The following is a 23,767-nucleotide window of genomic DNA, read 5'->3' as shown; positions in this document are numbered from 1 at the left end:
TAGAACGGTTTGCTTACATTCAGAAATAACTGCTAACATCTTGACAGCGTAAGCTCACGGCACAGCTCTAAGGTTAAAGAACTTGATCGTAAAATGGAGCGACAGCAGCGATTCTTCCTTCCAACTGGTTCCCTTCGACTGATGCGTCCTAAATCTGAATCACAGAGCTGGTGAGAACCCGTTTTTTGATGACAAAGGGTGGTTAGTCTTTTGAAAGCTGTGAGCCGGGTGCCGTCTGCAAGGACTCCTTGCTTTGAGGTTTATATAGCCATCCGCCTTAAATAATTCCTGACATTTTCTCCAACAATCAAATGTAAACAGCTTGCTAGAGAGCCAGCTCTGAGCAGAATAGATAGGTACTGTCAGCCCTCTCGGAAAGGCAGCAAACAAACCTCTGAAATGTCACAATCTGCTTCTAAAGTGATGGGATCAAAACTGACATTGGAGAACACATTCTTCAAGCTGTTAAGGCAGCTGGATTGCACTAGGTGAAATTTATCCAGAGCTTAGGATGTCAGACCAAGCAAGGAAAACAAACACATTTTTGCTTTCATCCCGAAGGTTGTGTACCAACAAGTCATCCTTGTTTAGTGCTGAATTTTTGCTCTGAAGTGGAGCTGGGGGGGGCGGGAGATGACGAAGGGACATGCTTTAGTTGAAATGTCAGTGCTTATTGAAGTAAAACCGTGGGTCTAGTCGGTGGCGCCGTGCCATATGTCACGTTTCTTCTTGTAGTTCCTCCTCGACATACCAGTCAGCTCTGACCTTTGGTCTCGAGGCCTTTCAGACCAACGGTGGTAAAAAAAAAATCTGCTAAGTAATTGGTGATCAAAGAGATGTCCTGGAAGCAGGAGAACCCCTTCAGGCAAACTCACACCCAGGTTTCTTGGAATGAGAGACTTCTAAAATAAATCCCCTTACTCTATATTCTTTTAAAACGTTCTTCTGAAACTTCCCACTGCCTTTTTGCCGTCCGTGCCTGTGGGCTCACTCAGGTGATGGGAGTGTTTCTGTGTGCAGTGCAGTTCTGAGCGAGGTGCTCATCTTTTCATGCTCCTGCTCCTTGTAGTGTGTTCACCCTCATCTTCTCTGGCAAGTTCTGCGTCCCCAGCCCTTCTCTTCCAGCTGTGTAGCACACATTTAGCTACCTGTGGTAGCCCTGATGAACTTTTTTCCCCACTTGCTCCACCGCCTGCATCTTTTAGTTTTTGAGGGTGATGCCATCAAGAAGAGCAGATGGAGTTTTCGTTGGAAACTCTCTTCTGGAAAGCTGTTGTATTACCATGTTTTATTCTTAAAACAGATCACTAAAGTACAGTTATTTATTTTCTGAAGAGCTCAGAGTTAAAGAAGAATCAGGATGTTGAATTGTAAATAGGCTCTCAAGGTTTTATGCCATCGTCTCTTGAAGGGCATGTTTGATTAGATGTGCTTTTGGGTGACATTTAATCATGCAAAGATAGACTTGTCTTAGTGTTTCTCAGCTGGGGGATATGTTTGGCTGTGAACAGAGCTCAACTAAATCTACTTATTGCTAGCTGCTTATCAGAATGTGTGTGCACAATGCATTCCTTGTAGGAACTGAACCGAACCTGTAGAGCTATGCAGCAGAGAATTGTGGAGCTGATCTCACGAGTGTCCAATGAAGAAGTCACAGAGGAGCTGCTGCACGTGAATGATGATTTAAATAACGTCTTCCTCAGATACGAAAGGTGAGGCACCTTTTCTGTCAACTGTTTACATTTGTTCCGGGATTTCATTCAGCTGTTAAAGAGGTCAGTTGATGGAGATGGCCAACTGGGCCAATGGTCCAGCGTAACAAAAAAACACAGAAAGCATTCACAAAATCCTTCTGTTGTCTTTTATGGTAACATTGCTATTCCAGTTGTTGCTTTAAATCCTAAGATTTTATTTTTTTTTGTCCTCGCAGTTGAATTTTTGCAGGGAACGTCTGTAAAACGCAGGGCAACTTGGTGCAAAACTCTTTGAACTGGCGGAGACGTGAGCCCGTCCGTCCCTGCTGGGTGGTGCTGCACGAATGTAGGAGCTTGGGGCTGAAAATAGCACAACCCCGGCTGCTGGTTCCACTTTGCTAGCTTAGGCTCTGCACAAATGCTTGTGCTGCTTCCTGGCTCAGGGAGGCTCCTGTGAGCTCTCTCTCTGCCTTCTGATCTCTGAGCTTTCTCCTTTCAGCCCCGGTGCAGGGGGAGCTGCCTGATGCGGGCACGGCCTCCGTGCGTGTAAGGCTTTTGTTTTTAAAGAACGCTGAAAATCTTGAAAAAGCCCGGCTTGTGCAGAGCTGGGCTTTTTTGAAGAGCTGATCTGCAGGCATCATCCCCAGGGGCGGGACTTGGGTCAGAGGACTTTCAGCATGTCAGACAAAGGCGCTGTCAGCCACATCTGCTGCAGGAGGTGGCACGTGATGCGGCAGTCTTGGGAAAGTTTAATCTTCCCCGTAATGACAGGCCTGGGGAGTGAGGCACTAAAGAGTACCCTTTGTTCCTTGTTCTTAGCACAGGGCTTTGTTTCTCAAGCCTTTAAAAATAAATTAGACTCCAGATCTGTGAATCTGTGCTGTCACGGCAGAGGCTGGAAAGAAGGCTCTGTGGCCTCGATTCTGTCTTTGATTTAGCCCTTCAGAGGAGATCGGGGCAAACTTTGAAACAAATGCTGGCTTTTTGTGGGAGATGGCGTGCGTTTCATGCACGAGCGTAATTCTACAAGGGGCAGAGTGTAACTGTCACTGAGGCTTAGTTTGGTCACCCTTCATATTTTTTCCACCTCCCTCCATCTGCAGCTTTGCAGCCCGTAGCCGAAGTGTTTGTAATCGTTGCAGGCTGAGAGGTGAGCAGTGTTAGCAAGCTCTTCGTGGCACAGCAGCTGCACTGGTCTGAGCCTTTCAATAAATCCCAGCTCCTCCTCTGTTGTTCCAAAAGCTCCGCATCCATCACACTGATTTCTGGTGTGGGTACCAAGCTCTGGCAGTGACTGAGGCAGGAGCTCTGGCCATCGCTCTGGAGCTCTGGATGTAAAGGAACGTGTGCTTCATAAGCCTTCTGGTGAGAAATAGGAGGTGGGAGGTGTCGTAGGTTTCCAGTTCAGGGAGCTGGATTTCCAGTAAAGCTAGACACCCACGGTTTCCTAAAATTGAAATTTGGGCCTGGATTTGTTTTTGCTGCCTTTTAAGTCTGCATTTTCCTGTTACTTTAAAAAAAAAATATTTCAGTTTGCTTGAGATTCTCCACTGCATTTTGTTCATCTGGGAGAAAACCCAAAGGATTCAATGATTTTTTATTATTATTATTTTTTTACTAAATAGAGAGGTAATGTGTGAAATTACTTTTGAATGAGGGGAGAAAAAAAATCTAGCTTCAGAAAAATCATGATGCTTCTCCTGGTAAGGAAGGACAGAGTGGGCTCAGATGAGCCTTAGGAGGAGGTAGTTCCCTCTGCTTTTTTGAGCTCTTGAAGGCTGGGTTTATGTTTGGGGTCCCAGCTGTACGGCTGGAGGGGGAAGGAGCAGAGAAGAGACCAGATCTTGACTGGGCAGACTTCTTCCCCTAACAAGCGTGAGGTTTTTTATCCATCATCATTACTTCCTGGGAAGCACCAGCCCATTTGAACATAGACTCTGACGATCTTTGCGCTGACCCAGAATGGTTTAAGAAATTATTTACTAAGTACTGCTGCTCTTGACACGAGCTGCCTGGATAGGGCCGTGCTGGCATGCGTATGGCTTCTAATTTACATGTATTGCAGCAAGAGGGAGCTGTTAAGTGGGAGTAAGACTCACTGCGGTGCTCAACTTGTTTAGCTGGGAGCATCAATCTTACTGCAGTTGCTCCTGTCCCTTGGCTAACAGGATAGTCTATCAAGAAGCACTTAATGAAAAAAGAAAAAAACAAAGACAAATCCTACAGTGTTTTTCAGGCATGCGTGTGCTGCAAGGTCAGATTAGTCAACTTAATATCCTCACTAGCAAGGATGCAACTCCTGTAGCTGTCCTCTCTTTGTCCTAGCTTGGAGTTAAAGCTTTTAAAGTTCTCTTTTGAAGCAATGAAGGCTAAGTTCAGTCACAAGCATTTCACGACTTCGTTATAAACTTGCATTTTTCATTGTTTGTTGGTGACTTTAACAGTCCATGTTGATTTTCATTTATTTTTTTTAACAGATTTGAACGTTACCGATCAGGGCGTTCGACGCAAAATGCCAGCAATGGGGTAAGTACCTAGCTCCATTTATTGCAGCAGTGGTTACACCATACTAGCCATGCCAGATCAAAGTCCATCCAGCCCTGGGTCCTGCCTGTGGTGGTGGTTAATAGTGGGAACAAAGAGAAGAGCATAAGAATGTGGCAAACTTCAGGTGACACTTGTAGCTCAGGAAGACGCTGCTCTAAAACATCTCTGTGTTTACAATCCTTGATGGATTTTCTTTCATCTGTTGACTTTTTTGATTGCTTCTGAGTCTGGGCAGACTTCTGACATTCACAGTGGTCTGGTGCTAAAAGAGGTGGAGAACACAGACACATTAGATAAATCTGGAGAGATGTAGATTCCCTGCTGTCCTGAGCAGTCAAACAGTTCTTTACTGTCTGACCCTTTCTCTTCTGCACTCATCACCCTAGTACCCAAGAGAGGACTCCATTTGGAAGTACACAAGAAAGGTCTTTTTAGGAAGCAACCATTATTTTTGGGGGGTTAAATGTTGTACTGCAGGAATAAATCTCTGGCATGTGTAACTTACTGTGCTTTTGTGTCCCAACAGGTGCTGAACGAGGTGACAGAAGATAATTTAATAGATTTGGGGCCTGGCTCTCCAGCTGTAGTAAGCCCAATGGTCGGAAACTCAACACCCCAGTCTTCACTTTCTTCACAGCTTGCAGGGCTTGGTGAGTACCTGATCTAAGCAGTGTCTATGAACACGAGGCTGCAATGCATGGATCTTTTCAAGCCTGAGCAGTCTGTGGGTCTTGAACAGCATGCTTGGGGCTGCTAGCAAATCCAGGTGTGTGAGTGTGGGAGCAGGTCTGAGCCATTGCTGAGATCCCTAATGTGAACTCTTCTCACAGTGGGATTTACAAGGAGCCATTTTCCTCTTTTAGCTGTGGATCAGGCAGCCTCCAGCCTCTTCTGGACAGTTGTGCTCAGCGCTACAACTGTTAACCAGATGACGTTTGTAGCTGCATTGTTAGTAACTTCCTCTCACAGTCACGGCAGCGGTGCTTGCCCGTGGTTTGCTGCTTCATTGGTTCGTTTCTTTTGCAGACTTGGGTACAAACAGCGTCAGTGGCACGCTCGGCTCCCTACAACACAGTAACCCTCGTGATGACTTCGACATGTTTGCACAGACGAGAGGCAGTTCCTTGGCTGAGCAGCGAAAGAAGTATGTTGGAGTTTGTCTTTACTGTTTGAGTCATGGCCCTGCTGTTTTCTAAGGTCATAAATCTGAAACTTCTTTGCTTTGCTCCAGACTGCAAAAGTAGTTTTGATGTATGTTTTTGTGCTTTTAATCCAGGCCTTATCCTGCTGGTCTTTATGAGTACTAGAAAATGGGAAAGTTCTTGCTTCTGGGCAGAGCAGACCGGCTGAGTAATGTTACTTGACCATCTTAGTGAGCTCACTGGAAACTTGGAAATGAGCTTGCTTTTACTTCTGCAGATGCTTCCTCTCACAAAAGCTTGTCACCCCGTCCACCCAGCCAGTGCTTGAGGTAGAGGAGCTTAAGGGTCCTTCGCTGAAGGTCATGGTGACTGAATTGCAGTCATCAGGGGCAGAGTTAATATCCAGTTAAACTCTCCCTTTGGCCCAGCAGCGAGACTCTCTCAGGATGTCAAGGCAGCGTAGCTTGCCCGGCTGCTGTACTATCTTTAATTTGTTTATATGTGAAGGGCTTGCATCTGCAGAGCTGCAAATCTGGCAATTTCATGGGTATTTAACAGGTCCAATTATTTTAATGTAAAACAAATCTGTGCACCTATTAAGAAATCCTTTGATCCTTGTCAAGTGAGATTCATTAAAAGACACTCAGGTATTTTTCTTTCATATGTTATTTCTTGCCTCCTCCTGGTTTCAAATTCGTGAGGACGTAGTGGCTACCAGCAGTCAGAACATCATTAATGTCTTGTCTCGAACCACGAAATGTTGTTAAATAGTTTAGCTCAGACCTTAACAGCTCTGGAAAACTTCAGCTGGCAAGCTTACTGCGATCTCTCATTTGCAGTCATGAGTAGAGCTGTTTGTAGTGCCTCAGCTGCAGTGTCAGTGTTGAGGAGATGTGCTCTGCTGTAGAGACACGCGTTACCACTGGAGATTTCAGGCTGAGAGCCCTAATGTGTAGTCAGAAAGGAGATGCATTGCAGAGAGATTTAATGGAGTTCCCTCTGTCTCTTGCGCTAAATGAAGCGCGAAACTAGCCTTCCCACACTGCACCTCTATCTACTTCTCGGAGCTAATAGAACAAGGAGCACGCGATTTCACAGGGGAGGATTGCTGTATCTTCCTTGGACTGTGCTCCGTGAGCAACAGCGAGGCAGTAAAGATGCGAGTGTGACATGCCACGATGCGTAGGTGAGAGCCTCTGGGTGCTGTGCTCAGAGCCTGGGAGAAGCCAGCACGCTGCAGGGGAAAGTGCTCGTCCTGCTCAGACCCACGGCTCCTCCTGGGGCAGATTTACGGGCAGGTGCTGGGCTTCAACTCCTGGTTCACCCCCTGCGCTCAGAGAAACGATATGGTTGCCTCTGTTGGCTGGCTGGTGCGTTTCCTTTTGAGGCAGCAACTTAAGGAGCTTTTTAAAAATCCAACCTCTGCAAACAGACGATGATTACCCAGCTCAGTGCACTTCTTTGTGCGCTTTGCTTTAGTTCTTGTTAGGTTTCACCTGTCTTCGAGTTTCTCTCTGCCTCCTCCCCTCCATGCGTCAAGGTCAGGCTTCCAAATGGCATCCTGAAAGCTCTGCAAAACACAGTCTGTAATCAGGCCTCCTTTCAGAGTCCCCTGCTAGCTGTTGGATGTGCTTATGGTGCCTCATAACCTATTTGCCTACCTTTCATGATGCCAATCTTGCTCTTTTTAATTCAACGAGCTCGCTGGAACTGATAGCCACTCTTTATACAGAGCACATTCCTCTTTTGGAATGCACTTAGCACACTTCAGGTCCTGTTAAGAAAAAGAACACGCTCTCTGATTGCAGGGGAAGTAAATCAGAGCAGCGTGTACGTTCTGCACGGGTGACTGCTGGACTTCCTTCTAGTTCTGGGGTTTGTTCCTTTCTTGCAGCGTGACATACGAGGATCCACAGGCTGTCAAAGGACTGGCGTCCGCCCTGGATGTTCGGAAACAGAACACAGGAGTGGTAGGTGGCTGCTCTGCGGTTCGTTTTCGGAGGCTGTGTGTGGAATCCAGGCTGGAGACAGCTGCTTTGACTGAGACTTCTCATTCTGTATTCCGGTGACGTGCTGGTACCGGCTATTTTGAAATTGATATCTATGAGCAAGCACTTGCTCAGTAATGATTTCTAAAGAGCTGCTACTTAGTACGCCAGCCTAAAAGACTTCAAAATGAGAGCGGGTAAATTGTCCTGCGTTCATGCAGCTTGCCTGGGGGGTCCATTTCTTTAACCGGAGTTGTTGCTGAAAAGAATAAGTAGGGAACATCGTGTCAACACTGGCGTGCATCTGTTTGCTTTGCTTTTTCTGATGAAAGTTGGTGCAGTCTTAATCTCTAGCCTTTGCTTGAAGTGCTTGGATACAAAAGCAAGTTACAGGAGGAGAAATCGTGTAGACTTAATGCTTCACATGCTGTGCCAAAGCTGTCCTTGCATGCAGGCTGTTCTGTCCCAGGGCAGGCTCCCACTGCCTCGTGTGGGCAAAAGAGCCCCCCAGGCTGCCTCATCACGCTGGATGATACCAGAAACGTGTCCTGGAGAGTGAGCTTGGCCCCTGTGTGCATGCCCCTATGAAGGCAGACGTGAAAAGAGCTTTTGGATCATCCCTCAACCCCTTTCTACCACCCTGCTTTTTTTTAGAACAGTTCCACTCTTTCATACCCAGCTGTGTGCAAGTTTTTAGATGGCAGAGCAAGTGCAGAGCCTTTCCCTAGGACCATCCTGGTGTGTGCTGACCACTAGGGAGCACGGGAGAGCCAGCGTAGCAGGGGAGAGGCAGCCTGCACACGCACCCTCCGAGGAGAATTGCCTCCCCATGCCTTGGCCGATCCCACCCTGGTTCTTTCATAAGTTGAAATGGGAGTGCTCTGGGCAGCTGGCACGCCTGGCAGCTTGTGCTGTGAGCCAGGGAGAGTTTTGTGCTTGGAGCCAGCTGGGGTCAGATCACAGCTGCCTGCCTGCCTTGGCCATCGCTCAGAGGCAGCAGGGCTTCAGCAGTGATTTCTTACGGAGCGCCCCCACCCAACAAACCTGCCTGCTTCTTGCAAAAAGGGTAATTTAGAGCCCAGGTCAGCCCTGCGGCCAGTTTCAAGCATGGTCCTGCAAAAATTCATGCCAAAAATTCATTCCTGAAGGAAAAGGGGGAAGCAAGCCTCCAGAGTCACTGAGCTGTGCTGCTGGGAGGGCATGGGGAAGGATCTGAGACTCTGCTCCTTGTTCCCAGCTAGCCAAAAGCAAGGGGCCTGCACTTAGCTACTGGGGCTTGGGGTCACCCCCGTGTTTATTAACACCCAGCTCAGCTGGAGGCACCGCTGTGACGTGTCCTCTGCACCAGCACAGCTGCTCTGCCCCGAGTGCTGTCAGTTCAAAGGGCTGAATCGAAGCTAATCTGATGGGTCAAAGTTTTTTGGGGACAAGCACTTCGTGGGTTAGGGAACTTTGGGCTCTGAGATGTCGTAGGGACTTTCAGCCTCTTTTCAAAGGTCCTGATGACTGGATCAGGTAATCGGAATGGCTTGTTTTGAAACGCAATCCTTGGGTAGTTGGTAAACAAGACTAGCGTTGTGAGGCTTGTGGGTGGCTCTTCTGAAAGGAAATAAAAAAACTAAACTTCCCTAAAGTTACCAGCCCTGGCATGTGTAGGAAAAAACTGGCAGCGCTCCCTAAATGAAAGACACGCGTTAATTTGGGCAGAGAGCTAATTTAAGAACAGCTCCAGGGAGGAGCCAAAAGCTTTGCAACGCATTCTTCGCACACGTCTTCTTCCAGCACAGTTGTCCAGTGCTAAATTTCAGCACATCCGACATTTCTAATGTAGTCATTCTCAGAAAGGTCTGTGGAGAGACGGCTGGTCACGTGGCATTAGCTGTCTTTTAATATGATTTAGCAGCTGGAAACGAGACGAGCTAAAAATATGCTGTTTTCTTAATATTGCTTTTCCATGTTGGGAATTGCTTTTGTTGCCACAGAGTTGTTGCGCGATCGCAACTGGGAGGAGAGGTGTCCAAGAAACAATTCTCCAGTGTTACGCAGAGAGTGGATAAAGTTGGAGTGATTTTCCCCCCCCCTTTTTTTTTCTTCTCCTAGCACAAGTACTGAAATGAGAGATACGAAATCACAGCTGCTTATCTGTTGTAATGGGGACAGGAGAGGCATCCCACGCAGGACAGGTAGCTGGGTGCAGGGACACAAACTCACACGTGGCTCTGCTCAGCCAGCCCCGTTTGGGCAGGACCAGAAAGCTGGAACTGCCACACGGTGCTGGTCCCGAGCAAGCCCCTCCGGAGCATCAGAGGTGGCTCTGTGCCCGCACCCCAGCTCGGGGACAAAGTGCTGGAGGACAAGAAGCCACCCTGAGAGCCCCTGCAGCGCTGTGCCACGCAGCCTGCAGCCTGCACAGAGGGGCCAGGAGGCATCAGCAGTCCTTTAACCTCGGCTGCTCTTAGAGGTGGGCAGTCTGAACGACTGCCAGGATGCTTCTGCGGGCTGCAGAGGGGGATGCAGCTGCTGCCAGAAGCTACCACGGGGTGTATGTGTGTGTGGGGGTGTGTGCACGAAGCTTTCGACTTGCTGTTATGTTACTTTATCACGGGTGTTGCTGTGGTTTCTCTCTTTATGGACCTTTCTGTTCTCAACACAGAGGAGAGGTAAAGGTGGGAACTCAGACATGGAGCCCATAGACAAGTGGCTAATTACACAAGGAATGGTGAGGACTTCACCACGGAAGCGATTCCTCCTGCCCACCCCGCTCCCTTGACCTAGAATAACCACCCTTCATTCACCTCTCACCCTGCCCTACTCAACCACTTGAAATCAGACAGCACAAGGAGTTTGTTTCCCACCTACATCCTTACCTGGGGCAAAGGGAAAATTTGCACCGATTTCTGGTTTGTACAGGACAAAGGCCTGTGAGCAGCCTGATCATTTGTAGCATCACACACCACCTTCGGAAGAGGCCTGGGGACCAAATCGCTTCCTTGTACTGTCTTGATTTATTTATGCAGTATCCACTTTTCGAGGGATAAACACAAGTCTCGTGCAGCTTGTTCATAAAGGGGACACTTTGTAGGTGCCTTTAAAGCAGCCTCTTCTGGTAGTGCCTAACTTTGTGGTCTGGAAAAAACAGCTATAGGTTGTAGGATCGTGTTTAATTGAACTAAATAACGCAGGGGTACTTCTGTATGAAAAGAAGAGAATGGGAGAACTACGACCCAAATTGACATCTTCCACCCCAGGCAGGGAATTAAGGCATTAGGATTCAGACTCCAAAAGGTACAGCAGAGTTTCTGGCTTCAAGGGTTTAATTCCCGTGCCTGACGATGCCAGCGTTCTGATAAAATCACGCTTCTGGAGATCTGTCTCCAAATCTGTGCACATCTGACCTTGTTTGAAGTCGTCCTTTTTCAACATGCTTGGAGAGAGAAGTTGGGAAGCGTGCTTTAAGTGCAGAAATCAGAGAGGTAGGTTAAAAAATAGCCTCTGCCCTGCCTTAAAGCCAAGTTCCAAGACCAATTTTGTATTTTTGGACTACATAATCCATCATTTCAAGTGTTTGAGAACAGTACCAGTAATGTGACCGAGCTGAACAAAGTCCAGGAAGTCCTATTGAGACCGTCAGAAACGTGCGGTGCAGAAATCCCTGGGGGCTGGGACGTGCTTGCAGCCCAGTGCGTGGGGCCGGGTGTCCGGATGCCTCTGGAACAGGAGGGCCACGAATGCCCCAGACAAAGCCAGCGATGCTTGACAAGAGAAAAATCCCGGAGAATTTCAGGCTGGGAAAATTCAGAGCGCGTGGTGTCGGAGCGCACCGGCTCTGCGAAACACTTGGCGTTTTTCCTGCTAGATTTAGGGCGATTCCAGGTTATTTCCGAGGGTCATTTTGGGCATTTGGGAGCAGTCTGCATGCCTGGAGCATGCACAGTGCCTTGGCACACGTATATATTTTTTACAGCCCTATCTCCTGGCCTGTGCAAGCAGCCTGCTCCCACCTGTAGGTACACCCAGATGCAGGTACCCATCCTTGCAAGGCAGAATTTATTTCTGTGCCTTTCAGAGACCCACAGCTTGTAACAAGAGCATAGAAGAGCTGTGCAGTGAGCAGCTCGCCCTGCCCCGATGCTCTTGGCTGCCTCCCCCAGGCTCGTGCTGCTCAGAGGCTCCGTTGCAGCCGGCGATGCGCGGTGCCAGCGTTAGGTGTTCATCCATAATGAGCAATCTGCTGATTGAGTGAGTTCCTCCTCTTTGCCTTTCCACTGTTTACAAGAGCAGGGAAGCATGAAATCGGCACCCCTGCTGCTCACACCGCTCACGCCACGGCGTTATTAAAAAAAAAAAAACAACAAAAAACACAAAACAAACACAATATTCCTTCGTTGGCTTGTGGTTATTCAGCCTGGAAAAAGGATACTGCACCACTCACAGAGGCAGAGGGATTTGGGGAGGGGAGGGGGCCCGGCTGTCCAGCCAGACGCTGCTCTTACAAGCTTCTCGCCTCGTTTGTACGCTCCATGTGAGAGAGAAGCGCCTAAAATAAAACCCAACTAATAATTAACCCCGTTTCTCTCCTAACTGGCTGTAGCTCTTACCTAGATGTGTTAATACGACTGGAGCATTTGCAAAGCAGGTGGAGTAACCAGCGCCCCGGGTACAAACCTGGTGTGCAGACTTTTTGGTAACTTTTTGTGCTTTTGAGATGAGGGGGAAAGAGGGGTGAGCTGACGTTGCCCTAAACTGTGCCTATACAACATGGAGACCACAAAAAGGGTTTTCTCCCCTGTTCTCCTCTCAGAAGAAACCTACCAGAGCTGTTGTCACATCCCTCTGACATAACCTGATGTTTACAGACCCATTTAAGCTTAGGGTGGAGCTCTTCGCACTCCACCTCTGTGCGTCCCAGTTCACCTTCATGGGGCAGGCTCCTTCAGGGCTCCCCGGGCACCCTCCTGGGGAATTTGGCAGCGTTGGTTCTCTTTCAGCTTAACCTGCAGTCCAGTTCTGCTGGCAAGGTGATGGCAGGACCATGGAGACACAAACCCCTTTTATCCGTTAAAAGTTTTATCCTCAGAAAATGTTCCTTTTTTGAGCACATCTCTGGGATTTTAGCCAAGCTGCCCAGCCCAGCAGTGCTTTTGCAGGGCAGCCCGTGCTGGTGGTGTGCAGGGGGCTGCAGCAGCACCTCTTGGGCTCAGACTTCACCACGAGGCCACCACCACTTCTCAGTGCAGGTAATTCCCGTTCCCCTTCCCATTAACTCGGGCTGCTCTTGAGATTTGCATGAACAGATCCATTTGGTAGAATAACCCGCCACCCCACTCACCTGCCAGTGGGGTACCTGTTGCAAAAGCAAGGAGCAGGGATTAAACGAAATCTTTGCTGAGTTGATGTTAATTAGCAGCAAAGTAGGATGCTGCTAAATCTATTTTCAGTAGAAAGATAGGATTTGGGATATGGGACCCCTCTCCTTTCTGAAAGCAAGCAGGCAACGTTCCCTCATCCTGACGAGGACACGGGCATCCCTGCCTGCCAAGCTGTTGGATTTTAGGGCTCGCTGCAAGAAGTGTGATCCCCCCCACGTGGATGGGGGCATGCCTGTGGGATCCAGCTCTGCAGGTCGGGGTGCAGGCACAACAGGCTGCGCTGGGAACACCCGAGCCCTTGCCTTCCCCATCCACGGGGCGTAAACAGGTAATCAAGTGGCTAATTGCAGCCCTTACACGTAAAGCCGAGCGCCTTCTGCTCCCGAGGCCGGGCAGCTATTTCAAGATCACGGCAGCTCGAAATAGATCACGAGGCTGTGGTTTGGGGGGGAGCTGGAGGAGGTTGCTCCAGTTCTGTAGGATTAACAACCCTTTTCTTCCCTACTGCTCACCTAGGGGGGGGGAGCAGCCTCCAGCCCCGTACCGGTGTCAGCTTTGTTAAACATCTGGAAAGGAGTGGAATTAACGAAGCTCCTACAAGACAGTAGTCTAGCAACAATTAGCATGAGCCTTGTTAAACACTTTAAGAACATTAATGAGCTCACCTAGAGACCTGGATTGTCATTTCATACCTGCTGCTTTTTTTTTCTTTCTTTTTTTTTTTTCCGGTGGGATCATTTTTAATAGAAATAAAATGTGATAATAATAACCTTCAACTGTCTTTTTAAGGGTAGAATATTGGATTTTATGACTTCTGAGGAAATATATTGGCAATGCTTTGGCTTTTGGCTCCGGGTGAGAACACCAACACAACCTAACTTACGTGAGTGTGAGCCCAAAACCCAGGTTCCTGTGGGCTTTGGGGCGTTGATAGCTCCCTTTTGTTCTGCTGGCCCTCCTCTTCCATTTCCCTTTCAGTCCTCTTGAAACCATCCCATTTGTAGGATTTTCCAAAGACTAAACAAAAAAAAGGAATTTGAACAACGAGCCCATCATTTATTTAAATCTCGTTAAAGCACCCCAAAATATTTTGTGACTTAATTTCCATTTACAGTGAGCGTAGACTTTAAAAAAAAAAGAAGGAATCCTGATATTCTTATAAAAACAGCTCTTTTAGCCAGCACTGACTATCTTGGGAGCTGTCTTGCCAAGACTGGGAGCTCCACTGGACCCTGGATGTTTGCATAATCAAAGTATTACCAGGACACTGTCCCATGGCCATGTAGTCTGCGGCCGCCACCGCTGTTTGTTCCCCTAAATTGTTGTCTTTGGAATGTGTAAACCAGCTAATTTATTTTCACTTTGCTTCTGTCGTGTTTTCGGGGATTAGCTTGAACAAAAGTCCCCTCCGCATTCTTCCATTTAGGGCTTCTGGAAAGGGGAGGCCTGCCAAACGCACAACAGGCTGGCAAAAAAGTGAAGTTCTGTGTGTGGTCGGTGCCGTAAATGGCACAAGGTTTTGTAGTTAAAACCTTTTACAACTTTCGGTTGTTCTCGAGAGCCACCCCCCCTCCGGCCCCGTTTCATTCTCGAACAAATTAAACCCGATATATTCAACCCGTGATTTATGGGGAAAACGGGGCTCGGAGTCTGAGGAAAGGAAATTGGGAGTTTGAGCATGGAAGGTACCGATTTTTTTCCTTTTTTAAAAAAAAATCTTGCAAAACACAACAGCATAACCGCCTAAACTGCTGAGCTGTTCTGGGAGGATTCCTGCAGCCCCGAGCCCCCTGTGATTTTTGGGAACCCATTACTTGCTCGCTCACCTGGCGTGTTTTCAGGACAGCCGAGATCTGAATCCCTCTTCCTCCTGATACAGCGCCCACCGGGCTTTTTAGAGCAGCTGCACTGACTTTATTCAAGGAGAAGAAATTAAAATCCACACCTTTTTTAATATCCTTAAAGAAATCGAGGTGTCTTTCGGAGCTGCGAACCAGCCGGCAGCTCGGCAGGCTGCACCTCCCAAAGCACCGCTTTCGGGTTGCTGGAGGCTGAATAAATTCATTGCTCCATATCTCTGAAGCCAGGTTCCCAAAAGCTGTTAACCTAACGAGTCGGTTCGACAAGATGTGACTTGTCCTTGGGAAGGAACACGTTGGGAGATGTCTGGGGAGCTCTCCTCTCGTTGCTCGCCGTCCGCGCCAGCTCGCGGCGGCTTCAGCACGCGGTGCTAGCATCGGACGTGCCTGGCTCAGCTCCCCATTCCAAACTTTAGTTATCCTAAATCCACCCTGTCCCAAACCCAACTGCAGGAGCGGATTTTCTGCTTTGGATCTTCACGTGGTAGCCGAAAGCAAGGCAAAATGTCAAATCGCTGCCTGTAAGTCAGTGTCTCTCTGTCTGCCTCCCCTACAAGTCCCTGGGAAAGCTGCAGCTCCCTCTGGATCCACCTGCAAACCCTCTGCCAGCTCTTCTTTCCCCAAAAAGCCTCCAGGGAAAGCTGTGCCCAGCCCCTGCCCCCTTTTCATCCTGGGGAAGCCTCCCCAGCCCTGCCAGGCTCTCTCTCCTGCCAGCCCTACTGCTCGCCGGCCATGCCCTGCCCTGCAACCTGCACCCCTGCCTCTGCTTCTCGAGTGTTCCTCGGGTTGTCCTCACTATCCCGTCGTGGTGCTTTCCTGTTTACTCCTTCCACAGCCCTCTTTTGTCTTTCAGCAGTGTAATTCACCAGGGAACCCTCCGGCTAGCTTCAGTCATTTCCCCCCTGCGCTCCGTGCCCCGGCTGCGCCGCAGCGCCCAGCGCACCGTGCCCGGTCCCCTGGCGCACAGCACGTGGTGAGCGGTGTTAGCACAGCAGGACAAGCCACCTTCACACCTTTTTGTTGAGTTATTCGTGGTGGGAGCCTGGTGGCCGTGCTCCAGCCAGCACCGCACGGTGCCAAGGGACAGGAGCCGGGAGCAGCAGGAGCCGCAGCCCCGTCCTCCTCCTCCTCGCTGCGCCCTGGGGACTCCAGGCTGTGCTGGCACAGGCTGGGACCCGCTGCCTCCCCCAGGGCTGCGTTTGGAGAGGAGCAGGGCTGGGACAGGTTTCCAAAAGCTGCTGTGTTGGGGCTCGCCGAGCCCTGCGTGCTGCGGTGGGAGGAGGATCCGGAGGGAAACATCGCTGTTTGTCTGAGGCTTGGGCCGCCTCCACCTGCAGAAAAAAGTGGAATTTCTTTCCTCCGAGTGGTGCCAGAAGGCTTTGAGCCCCTCTTCCTGCTAACCCCTCATCGTGCCCGATACCCGTTTAAAAAAAGAATTAAAAAAAAGTGTAAATTGAACATTTAAAAACTTAACCGATATCCAGTATTCTACCCTGAAAAGCTTTTCACGATCAAGATTAGAATCATCAGTCCGTCCTGATGGTTTTAATATGTGGTCGAGAAGTTTACCCATCTTGCTGGCATCCAGTCACGTCACTCCTCATAATCTCTCTCTCGTTTTTTTTTAGCCTTGTTGTTCATAAGTTCCTTCCCGAGTGTTTCTTTATTTGAAATGCCATTTATATTTTGTTGCCTTTTTTTTTTTCCAGCACATGTTACATCTCTGTTTTTGTTTTGTTTTTTGTTTTTGTTTTTAATCTCCTTTCTGGCATTTTCCATCGCTCTGTGGCCGTGGTTGTGGATGTGTTTGGGGTTTTGCCTGCCTTGCTGTTCTCTCGCTGCACTCCCTAGATCCCTGTTGCACAGTCCTCTGTCATGGATGACATTGAGGAGTGGCTCAGTACCGACTTGGTGAGACGCTTTATTTTTTCATTTTTCACACGATAATTAGATGATTTCCCATGCAGTGCAGTTCCTGGTGTTTCTCGTAACAGGGAGCAGAGAAAATACAAATCTCATAGCTTAGCTCCTTTTGGGGGGTGTATGTAAGCAGGGGGCGATGGGGCTGTGCTCAGCAATCCAACACGTTTTTTTCTGCCCTGTTTTGTTCTCCCTTCTCCATGCTCCTTCTCCAGACATTGTGTGTTTGCTCCCTGCAGAGGGAAGCATTTAAACACGTCTTAGGGTTACCTGAGTCCCCCACCAAACTTCAGCCACGTGCTTAAAGCTACCCAAGGACGGGTTTGCTTCCAGGCAAGCTCTTGGAGATATTGCATCAGGGCCTAGGTGCCTTCCAAATCAAGATGCTTTTGTTAAATACGTGAGCAGGAAATCTTGATACGTTTCATCATCACAACACCAATAATAGTAATAATAATAATAATAATTTATAACAACGTCTCTCCAGTGTTTACAGCTTTCAGTTTCTCCCAAAAGATTAGCGTCTGGTAATTATCGAACAAACAAACCGAAGACATAAGGAGCTTTTCTTTCTGTCTGGGGTTTGTTTTGCTGTGCCAGGACACCCGTGGGTTAGGCGGTGGCACAGCCAGTACGCATTTATCCAGGGTTTGTTGGTTTATTTTTTTTTTTTGATGCAAGCACCTGACTCAAATTAACCGAGAGCACTTTGGGGCCGGGCGGTGGGTTGCAGTTCAGGCTGTTCTTTCAGACGTGCTGTAAGCGAACCAAAATGTTCCTTTGTGTGGTCACCGTGCCCATCAGGAACACCTCCTCCCGGTGCTCCTCGCTCTCCCTGCTCCCGCAGCTCTCCTCCAGCCAGAGCTGGGGGCTCTGAGCCAGGTAAATTAATTTAGCAGAAGTTATAAAGCTCTGGAGAGGTACCGAGGGAGCTCTGTGCATCTGTTCTGCCCTAAAAAGAGCAAACCAGAGGTTAGGTGATCTGTAGGTGTCCCCTCACCCCTTTTGGGGTACGCTGGGGAAAATTACACGTGCATGTGGCTGCTGCAGGTACCCTGGGGAACCTCAGGACCATGGAAAGCTTTCAGATGCTGGGTGACATTTTGGTGCTCACACTCTCCTGGTGGGAAAGCTCGTGCTTTTTTTAGTGTCCTAACAGACTGACAAGGATGCCACCTGCTTGGACTTAATTTCCTCCTTAAGGAACTGTTGGGAATTCCCACCTTGAAGTGCACACAGCTGCTAGAAACGTCCTGGCCCCACGGCATCCCGGCCTTTGTACCTCACAGCCTGGGCACCAGGAACCTCTGTTTTTTTGTAGGGCATCTAAAATGAACCCCCACGGAAAGAACACTGTCCCTAAACTATTTCGTGGCACGTGTCCTTTGCCAGTTAAAGCACATTTTATTTGAAAGCACCCCACATCCACAGACCTTTTTAAGGGGCGTGTGGGGGTGCTTTCTGCCTCGTGCAGCCCAGGTTTGGAGCAGGCTTTCAGTCTGAGGCAGAGCTGGGCTGCCTCTCAGCTCCAGCAGGGAACAATTTTGCAGCCAGCTGCCACCAGCAACCTTCAGAGGCATCTCTGGTGCTGCTCCTTCAGCTCTCAGCTCGGTGACGTGTCGCTCACCACCGGCCTGGTGCGGGGGCCCTGCCATTTCCCCGATTTCCCCCTATTTGCTCAGCAGTTAGCGTCTGGAAGTGAGTGGTGGGAGCCATCCCGTTGCATTTAATGGGGACGAGGGGTGACAGCGGGGGCGAGGCTCTGCCTGTGTACTCACACTCCTTTTTGTTCCGATTGCAGAAGGGAGATGAGCTGGAAGAAGGAGTGACCAGCGAAGGTAAGCGGAGATGCCGTGAGCCGTGCCCTGTTAGTGTCCAGACTGAACGATCTCTGATCCCTGCTGAGATGCCAGCTTCTCCCAGCCTGCTGTTCCCCAATAAATGCTTCTGTGTGCTTGGAAGAGAGCGTTTCATTGCAAAAAGTTGGTGTTTATTGAGGAGCCCTCCCCGCTGTAAGCGCTTTCCTGCCATCTCCCTTGGATGCGCACTGTGTTGGTGCCCGGAGGGTGCACGTCCGAGCTGCTCAGCCCTCTGGAAGGAGGTTTCCCCTCTCCTGCCGTGCTGATCGTGTAGGGTGGGCTTTGATCCCCCCTGCTGCCTGAGCTGGGGTGGCTCAGAGGACATCTGTGCCCTTTCCTGCAATCCCAGCCTTGTGGGACACCAGGGATTTCGGACCCCACCAACCTCTGGCTAAAGGCACAGCCCCACTTCTTACCCGCCTTCCTTTTTTTTTTTTTGCATTGCAGAATTTGACAAATTTTTAGAAGAGCGAGCCAAAGCGGCCGAGATGGTTCCCAACCTGCCGTCCCCTCCCCTGGAAGCCCCCACCCCGCCGACAAACCCTTCGAGCAGGAAAAAGCAGGAGCGCTCGGAGGACGCCCTCTTCGCACTCTGAGGATTTGCTCGGCCACCCCCTGGGCTCTGCAGGAGAAAAATCGCCGTCCGGCCACCTCGTCCTCTCTCAGCACTCGGCTAACAACGCCCCCCTCGCCCCCCCCGGCTCCACTGATCGCTTCTCCTCCTTCTCCTCCCTCCCTGTCTCCAGCAACCCCTCCCCACAAAGCCGACTTCTTTCTATTTCAGTCCGACGCTCTTCCTGCCAGACCACGATTTTCCAGCACTTGCTTAATCCCCTCCTTCCTATCCCGGCTGCACAAAACCAGCTCTTGATGCTGAAAACCTCTTTCGAATGCATGAGTACGTCACACTGTGTTGAAACAAAAGCCCAGAGGGGAGAGAGCAGCCTTGCCCTTCAATTTATGTCGGGATCATCCTCTTCTGGAGGCAGGTCCTGCCAAGTAGACTGCTCTGTCGATCAGCATGGAATTGACTGAGCTGGAATGTTCAGAGGGAGCGGGGCTTTATTTTTAGATAAAATGTTAATGTATTGGCTTTCGTGTCGGATTCGACAGCAAGGAGCAACTGTTCCCCTTTCAACATGTGCTTCACAAGTTAAAATCCTTTTACTCTCCCACTCACACATCTCCTGCTACCATATGGTGGCCGCTTCTCCCCGCGCGGCGCGGCGCTCCGGATTCCTAATCTCACGGGGTATTTTCTTCCTTGTGTTTTATCTGGGCTTGCTCTAATTTGAAAGCAGTCTGTTGGCTCTGTCCGGTCGCTCTGGCAGTTGACGAGAATGAAAAGCGCCGAGCTGAATGGATGCTGGAACGTTAGCACACCGAGCAGTTTGCTCTTTGGGAGAGCATTTCGCGCAGGAGGATTTTTTTTATTTTATTTTTTTTCTAGCATGTTTGCCTTTTTTAAAATAGCTGGGTTATTTTTTTCCTTACCTTAGATCCCCTCCTCAGTGGCTGCAGAGCCCTGCGTTTGTCTGGGCTGGCGTAAATAGCATCTGTGAGGAGAGGAGAACCCTACAGAGGCTCGTGAGGGAATGCTGATGGAGATGGTTATCCGTAGCCGTGCTGGAGGAGGAACAACTCCTTTCCTTTAGGGCCTGAGAGAGTCTTGGATGATTGTGGCCATGCTAGATGGAACCCTAAATGTTTTTGGAGCATCCTTTGCAGCCCCTGCCCCTTTATCACTCCCAGCTCCTGGGGGGCTGCTCTTCCTGGGGGGATTCCTCCCCGTGCGCCCACCTCGCCTTGGCACAGCCGGGCTGCCCGGGCTGCTGCTGCGTGCCGAGCTGGCTCCGGTGCTGCTTCTAGCGCACGAAGCCGTGCTGCAGACAGCTGATGTGAGAGAGAGAGGCTTTATCCGGGCACGGTTGGTTCAGCTCCTAACAAACTCTGAGGCACGCCGCGCTCGGTGGCTCGCGACGCAGAAAAACCTTGTCCCTGGTGGGCTGAGGGCTGTCAGCTCCAGCTCTGCAGGGAAGAATTGTTTGGTGCAGGTTTTCCAGGCCACCCCAGGTCAGCTGGCCCTTTCTGCTGTCCCTGCCATCCTCCCTTCTGTCCTGCCCTGCCTGCCTTGGCCACCCCCAGCTCTGCTTTGCCCCCCCTGCTGCCCCGTAGCCCCCTGTACGGCTTGCAAGAGGCCAAGAAAAATCAGTATAAGGATGGAGATGGCTTGGGGACCACGCTGCCTCTTCTCCCTGCTTGCTGGCTCACCCTCTGCGTCCCCGAAGCCTCGCTGTGTGAGTCTGCAGAGGGTTTCCCTCAATTTTTCTCCTCTCTGTGGCTGAAGGAAAGCGCCCTGCTGCTCTCCCGCGCCGCCCTCGCTCTTTGGCACAAGGTGAGCCCGACACTCAGGTGCTGGGGTGCCAGACACCCCGCAGCCAGCTCCTGCCAGGCTCTGCCTTCCTGCAGCTGTGGCCCCAAGCTCCAGAAACCCGAGGAAATTTCTGCTGCGGCGCTGATTTGGTTCCAGACAGCGTCTGGTGATCGCCCGAGCAGCCTCGCCGGCGCAGAAGGAGCTGTGGGTATTCCCGTCGGTGCAGAAAAAAGCTCCGTGGGTGTTTTTAGGAGTGTGCTTCTGCTTCTAAATCCTTGAAACACGTCGACCCCGTAAATGGCCGCATCAGGTGATTCTGAGCGTGTTAATCCAGCTTCCCTGCCAAGCCCAGGGCGATAATCGCATGGCTCAAGCGCGGAGCGATGCCGAATGATGCTGAGTGGCAAGAACAGCACCAGGGCTGTCACCAGAGCCCCTGGAGTCCCCCACTGCTATGGATTTGCTGCCCCTCCTTCCCCCAGCCCTACACAAAGACAGGGAGCTGGGAACCCCGCTTCTTCCTCCTAAGCCTGGGGGGGCTCTCGGTGGAGGTGCAGCCCCCCGGGGCTGGCCAGGCTGGCTCCCACAGCACCCAGCACGCAGGGGAGGGAAATGATGGCAGGGAAAGAGCGTGTGGAGGAGCCAAGGTTTGTCCTGAGCCTCCTTTAACAGACGGAGAGCTGCGCTGGAGCTCCCTAATGTCCTGTATCAGGATCCCCCACCTTCCCCGTCCTCGTGCGCCCTGCGGATAACCTGCAAGCTGGAAACAGCCTGGGAGGAAAGGGAAGGGGATTTTCGCTTTGGAAGACTGACCCGTGATTAATTTTTCCTTCGCTTTCACCCTAAATTCCTCCGTGCAAGTGGCCGTGGTGTGAGCGAGAAGGGGGATGGAGCTTTGCGCCTGGGGAACCATCCTGAGGCTCCCCGGGCAGGCCGGGGGGCACGGCTTGCTAACGACACTAAATTATTCCCGGGGTCCTTCGTCAGTTCTAATCCTACCCTGTCCTAGGTTGAGATATTTATTTTGTCAGTGTATTCCCTTTCCGGTGTGTTTTTAACCCCTTCTGTTAACCCCGAGGTGTAAGAAATGAATGCTTTCTATTTAAATGCCTCCTTCGGGTTTTTTTTTGTTGTTTTTTTTTTAATTGTTGCGTGTAGCTTTCAGCTGCTCCTTGGGCAGGTGTGGTAGCTCACAACGCGCCGTGCGGACATCCAGGGTGCTTCGGCGAGGCTCACAGAACTGCTCCTAAAAACGTGCCCCGGTGGTTTTGAAAGGGAACAGCCTCAGTGGGGAGACTGGTGCGTACTGGGGTGCTGAGGTCTCCTTTTGGCTGCTGGGATCCTGCGGGGCTCTGCCTGTGCTATCTCCATCCCTGCTGGGCCAGGCTCATCCAGCCCAGTCATTGTTTACCTCCTCCGTGCTGACCACAAGGCTCGCCGAGCCTACCCTGGAAAAAAAAAAAAACAACAAAACAGCTCAGGACGGATATTTTTATGGAAATACTGAAGCAGGCAATCGGCGAGTGGATTTGTAGGCGTCCTGGAGGTCACCCTTCAGCTGCTGGGGCACCCACGGCTCCTGCTGAGGAGGCAGGGATCCCCAGCCGTGCCCTCGGAGGCGATGCTGGTGTCCGCCAGCACAATTCACCCCAAAATGCAGCCTCTGGAGCAGGCTCCCAGCCCCGGCGTCCCCGCTGCTCCGTCCAGGAGAGAGGTGAGGATGCGTTTTGCTGAGGGCCAGCTGGATTTGGAGCCTCACCAAGCTCCGGTCCTGCTGAGCCCGCGGCAAACAGGCGCCCACCTCCCAGCTCTGGGTTTTTATGAGCTCCTCGTTCTGTACCCGGCATTACGAGCTGTCGTTAGCCCTACAAATGTAACCTGTGTAATAGCTTCTCTGTATATTACAGCTGTAGGCTTTCCAGATGAAAGTGGATAATATTTATTTACTGAAGATACTGGGTATTTTTTTTTGTTTGTTTGGGAACGGGGTAGGGAGAGGAGGGGGACGTAACTACTTACAGAGATCGACTGCGTAAAGAGGAACAAAACGCAAAAAAAAGAAAAAAAAAAAAAGTGAAGAAACCCAACACTAAAACGTTGCTGTATTCACCTAGCAAGTGTTCACTCACGGGAGATTCACCTGTATTAATCCGCCGTCGTTTAACTTGTTCCAGAAATCATCTCTACTTTGGTTCCTGCATGTGAGATTCTCCAATAAACGCACTACTCGTGTCACCGGGCCCTGCGCTCTCTGTCCCTCGGGTGTCTTGGCTGGGGACGGGCACGGGGGTGCTTGGGGGGATGGCTCTTGTGCCCGGGGTGCCCCGGTGGCCCTCGGGGGGTGGCTTGGGATCAGCTTTTGGTGAGCTAGAAAGCGGCTGGGGACGAGCTGCTGGGCGCTGCGGTGCCCCCAGGTTCCCAGCCCAAGCTTCTCCTGGCTCACGGGCCAGGAATTTGCTCCCCACATCCTCGTTTGTGAGGGGGGGGGGTGCTGAGCTCGTGCCTGTGTCGGAAGCATCCTGGTGGGCGCACAGCTCGGGGAGGTGCTCAGCTGCTGAGCAGGAATCCCCAGAAAAAGCTCCGGGTGCAAACCTGCAGCGCCGTGCCCTGCGGTGGGCACCAGACGTGTGCGCTGCCCCCCCTGTGCGTGGGGCAGAGATCCCCAGATCCCAAAATCTTCCTCTACCTCCAGCAGGGACCCAGGTGGCTCCGGAGGGGACGGCTGCCACCGCAGCCTCGGGTAACGAGGGAGAGGCTTTAAATCTGCTGGCAGCACGCGCTGGGGCACAACAACCCCGGGCACAGGGGGCACGGAGGGACAGCGGTGGCTGGGGGCAGCGGGTGCCAGCTGCACGAGGGGTGCTGGGGTTGGGGTGCTGGGGTCGGGGTGCTGGGGGCAGCCCCGGTGCTGCGAGCCCGAGGTGGCCACGGGCGCAAAGTGGCCCCAAGAGTCCAAAACGGCCACAGGAGCCTAAAGTGGCCACAGGAGCCTAAAGTAGCCACATGAGCCCGGTG

The 23,767-nt window shown here is 50.8% G+C and overlaps 1 protein-coding gene across 4 annotated transcripts in view; it reads left to right on the top strand.

Moving 5' to 3' along the window:
- TOM1L2 (target of myb1 like 2 membrane trafficking protein) overlaps positions 1-22,987 on the top strand; it is a 49,881-nt gene extending 26,894 nt beyond the window's left edge. The window contains exons 8-16 of one of the 4 annotated variants that reach the window (XM_038187025.2): positions 1,579-1,712; positions 4,172-4,220; positions 4,768-4,891; positions 5,268-5,385; positions 7,278-7,353; positions 10,025-10,090; positions 16,451-16,510; positions 18,321-18,357; positions 18,826-22,987. In XM_038187025.2, the coding sequence (XP_038042953.1) occupies positions 1,579-1,712; positions 4,172-4,220; positions 4,768-4,891; positions 5,268-5,385; positions 7,278-7,353; positions 10,025-10,090; positions 16,451-16,510; positions 18,321-18,357; positions 18,826-18,974 (813 nt within the window). In that variant the 3' untranslated portion in view covers positions 18,975-22,987. Of the gene's footprint in view, positions 1-1,578; positions 1,713-4,171; positions 4,221-4,767; positions 4,892-5,267; positions 5,386-7,277; positions 7,354-9,471; positions 9,987-10,024; positions 10,091-16,450; positions 16,511-18,320; positions 18,358-18,825 lie in introns of those variants that run through there. The other 3 variants (XM_038187026.2, XM_038187027.2, XM_038187028.2) reach the window with 3 other exon arrangements.
- Positions 22,988-23,767: the final 780 nt, after the last annotated feature.

Source organism: Anas platyrhynchos, chromosome 15 (assembly GCF_047663525.1).
Source record: "Anas platyrhynchos isolate ZD024472 breed Pekin duck chromosome 15, IASCAAS_PekinDuck_T2T, whole genome shotgun sequence".
NCBI lineage: Eukaryota > Metazoa > Chordata > Aves > Anseriformes > Anatidae > Anas > Anas platyrhynchos.
Note: the sequence above shows the minus strand (reverse complement) of the source record. Positions and strands in the feature narration are given on the sequence as shown.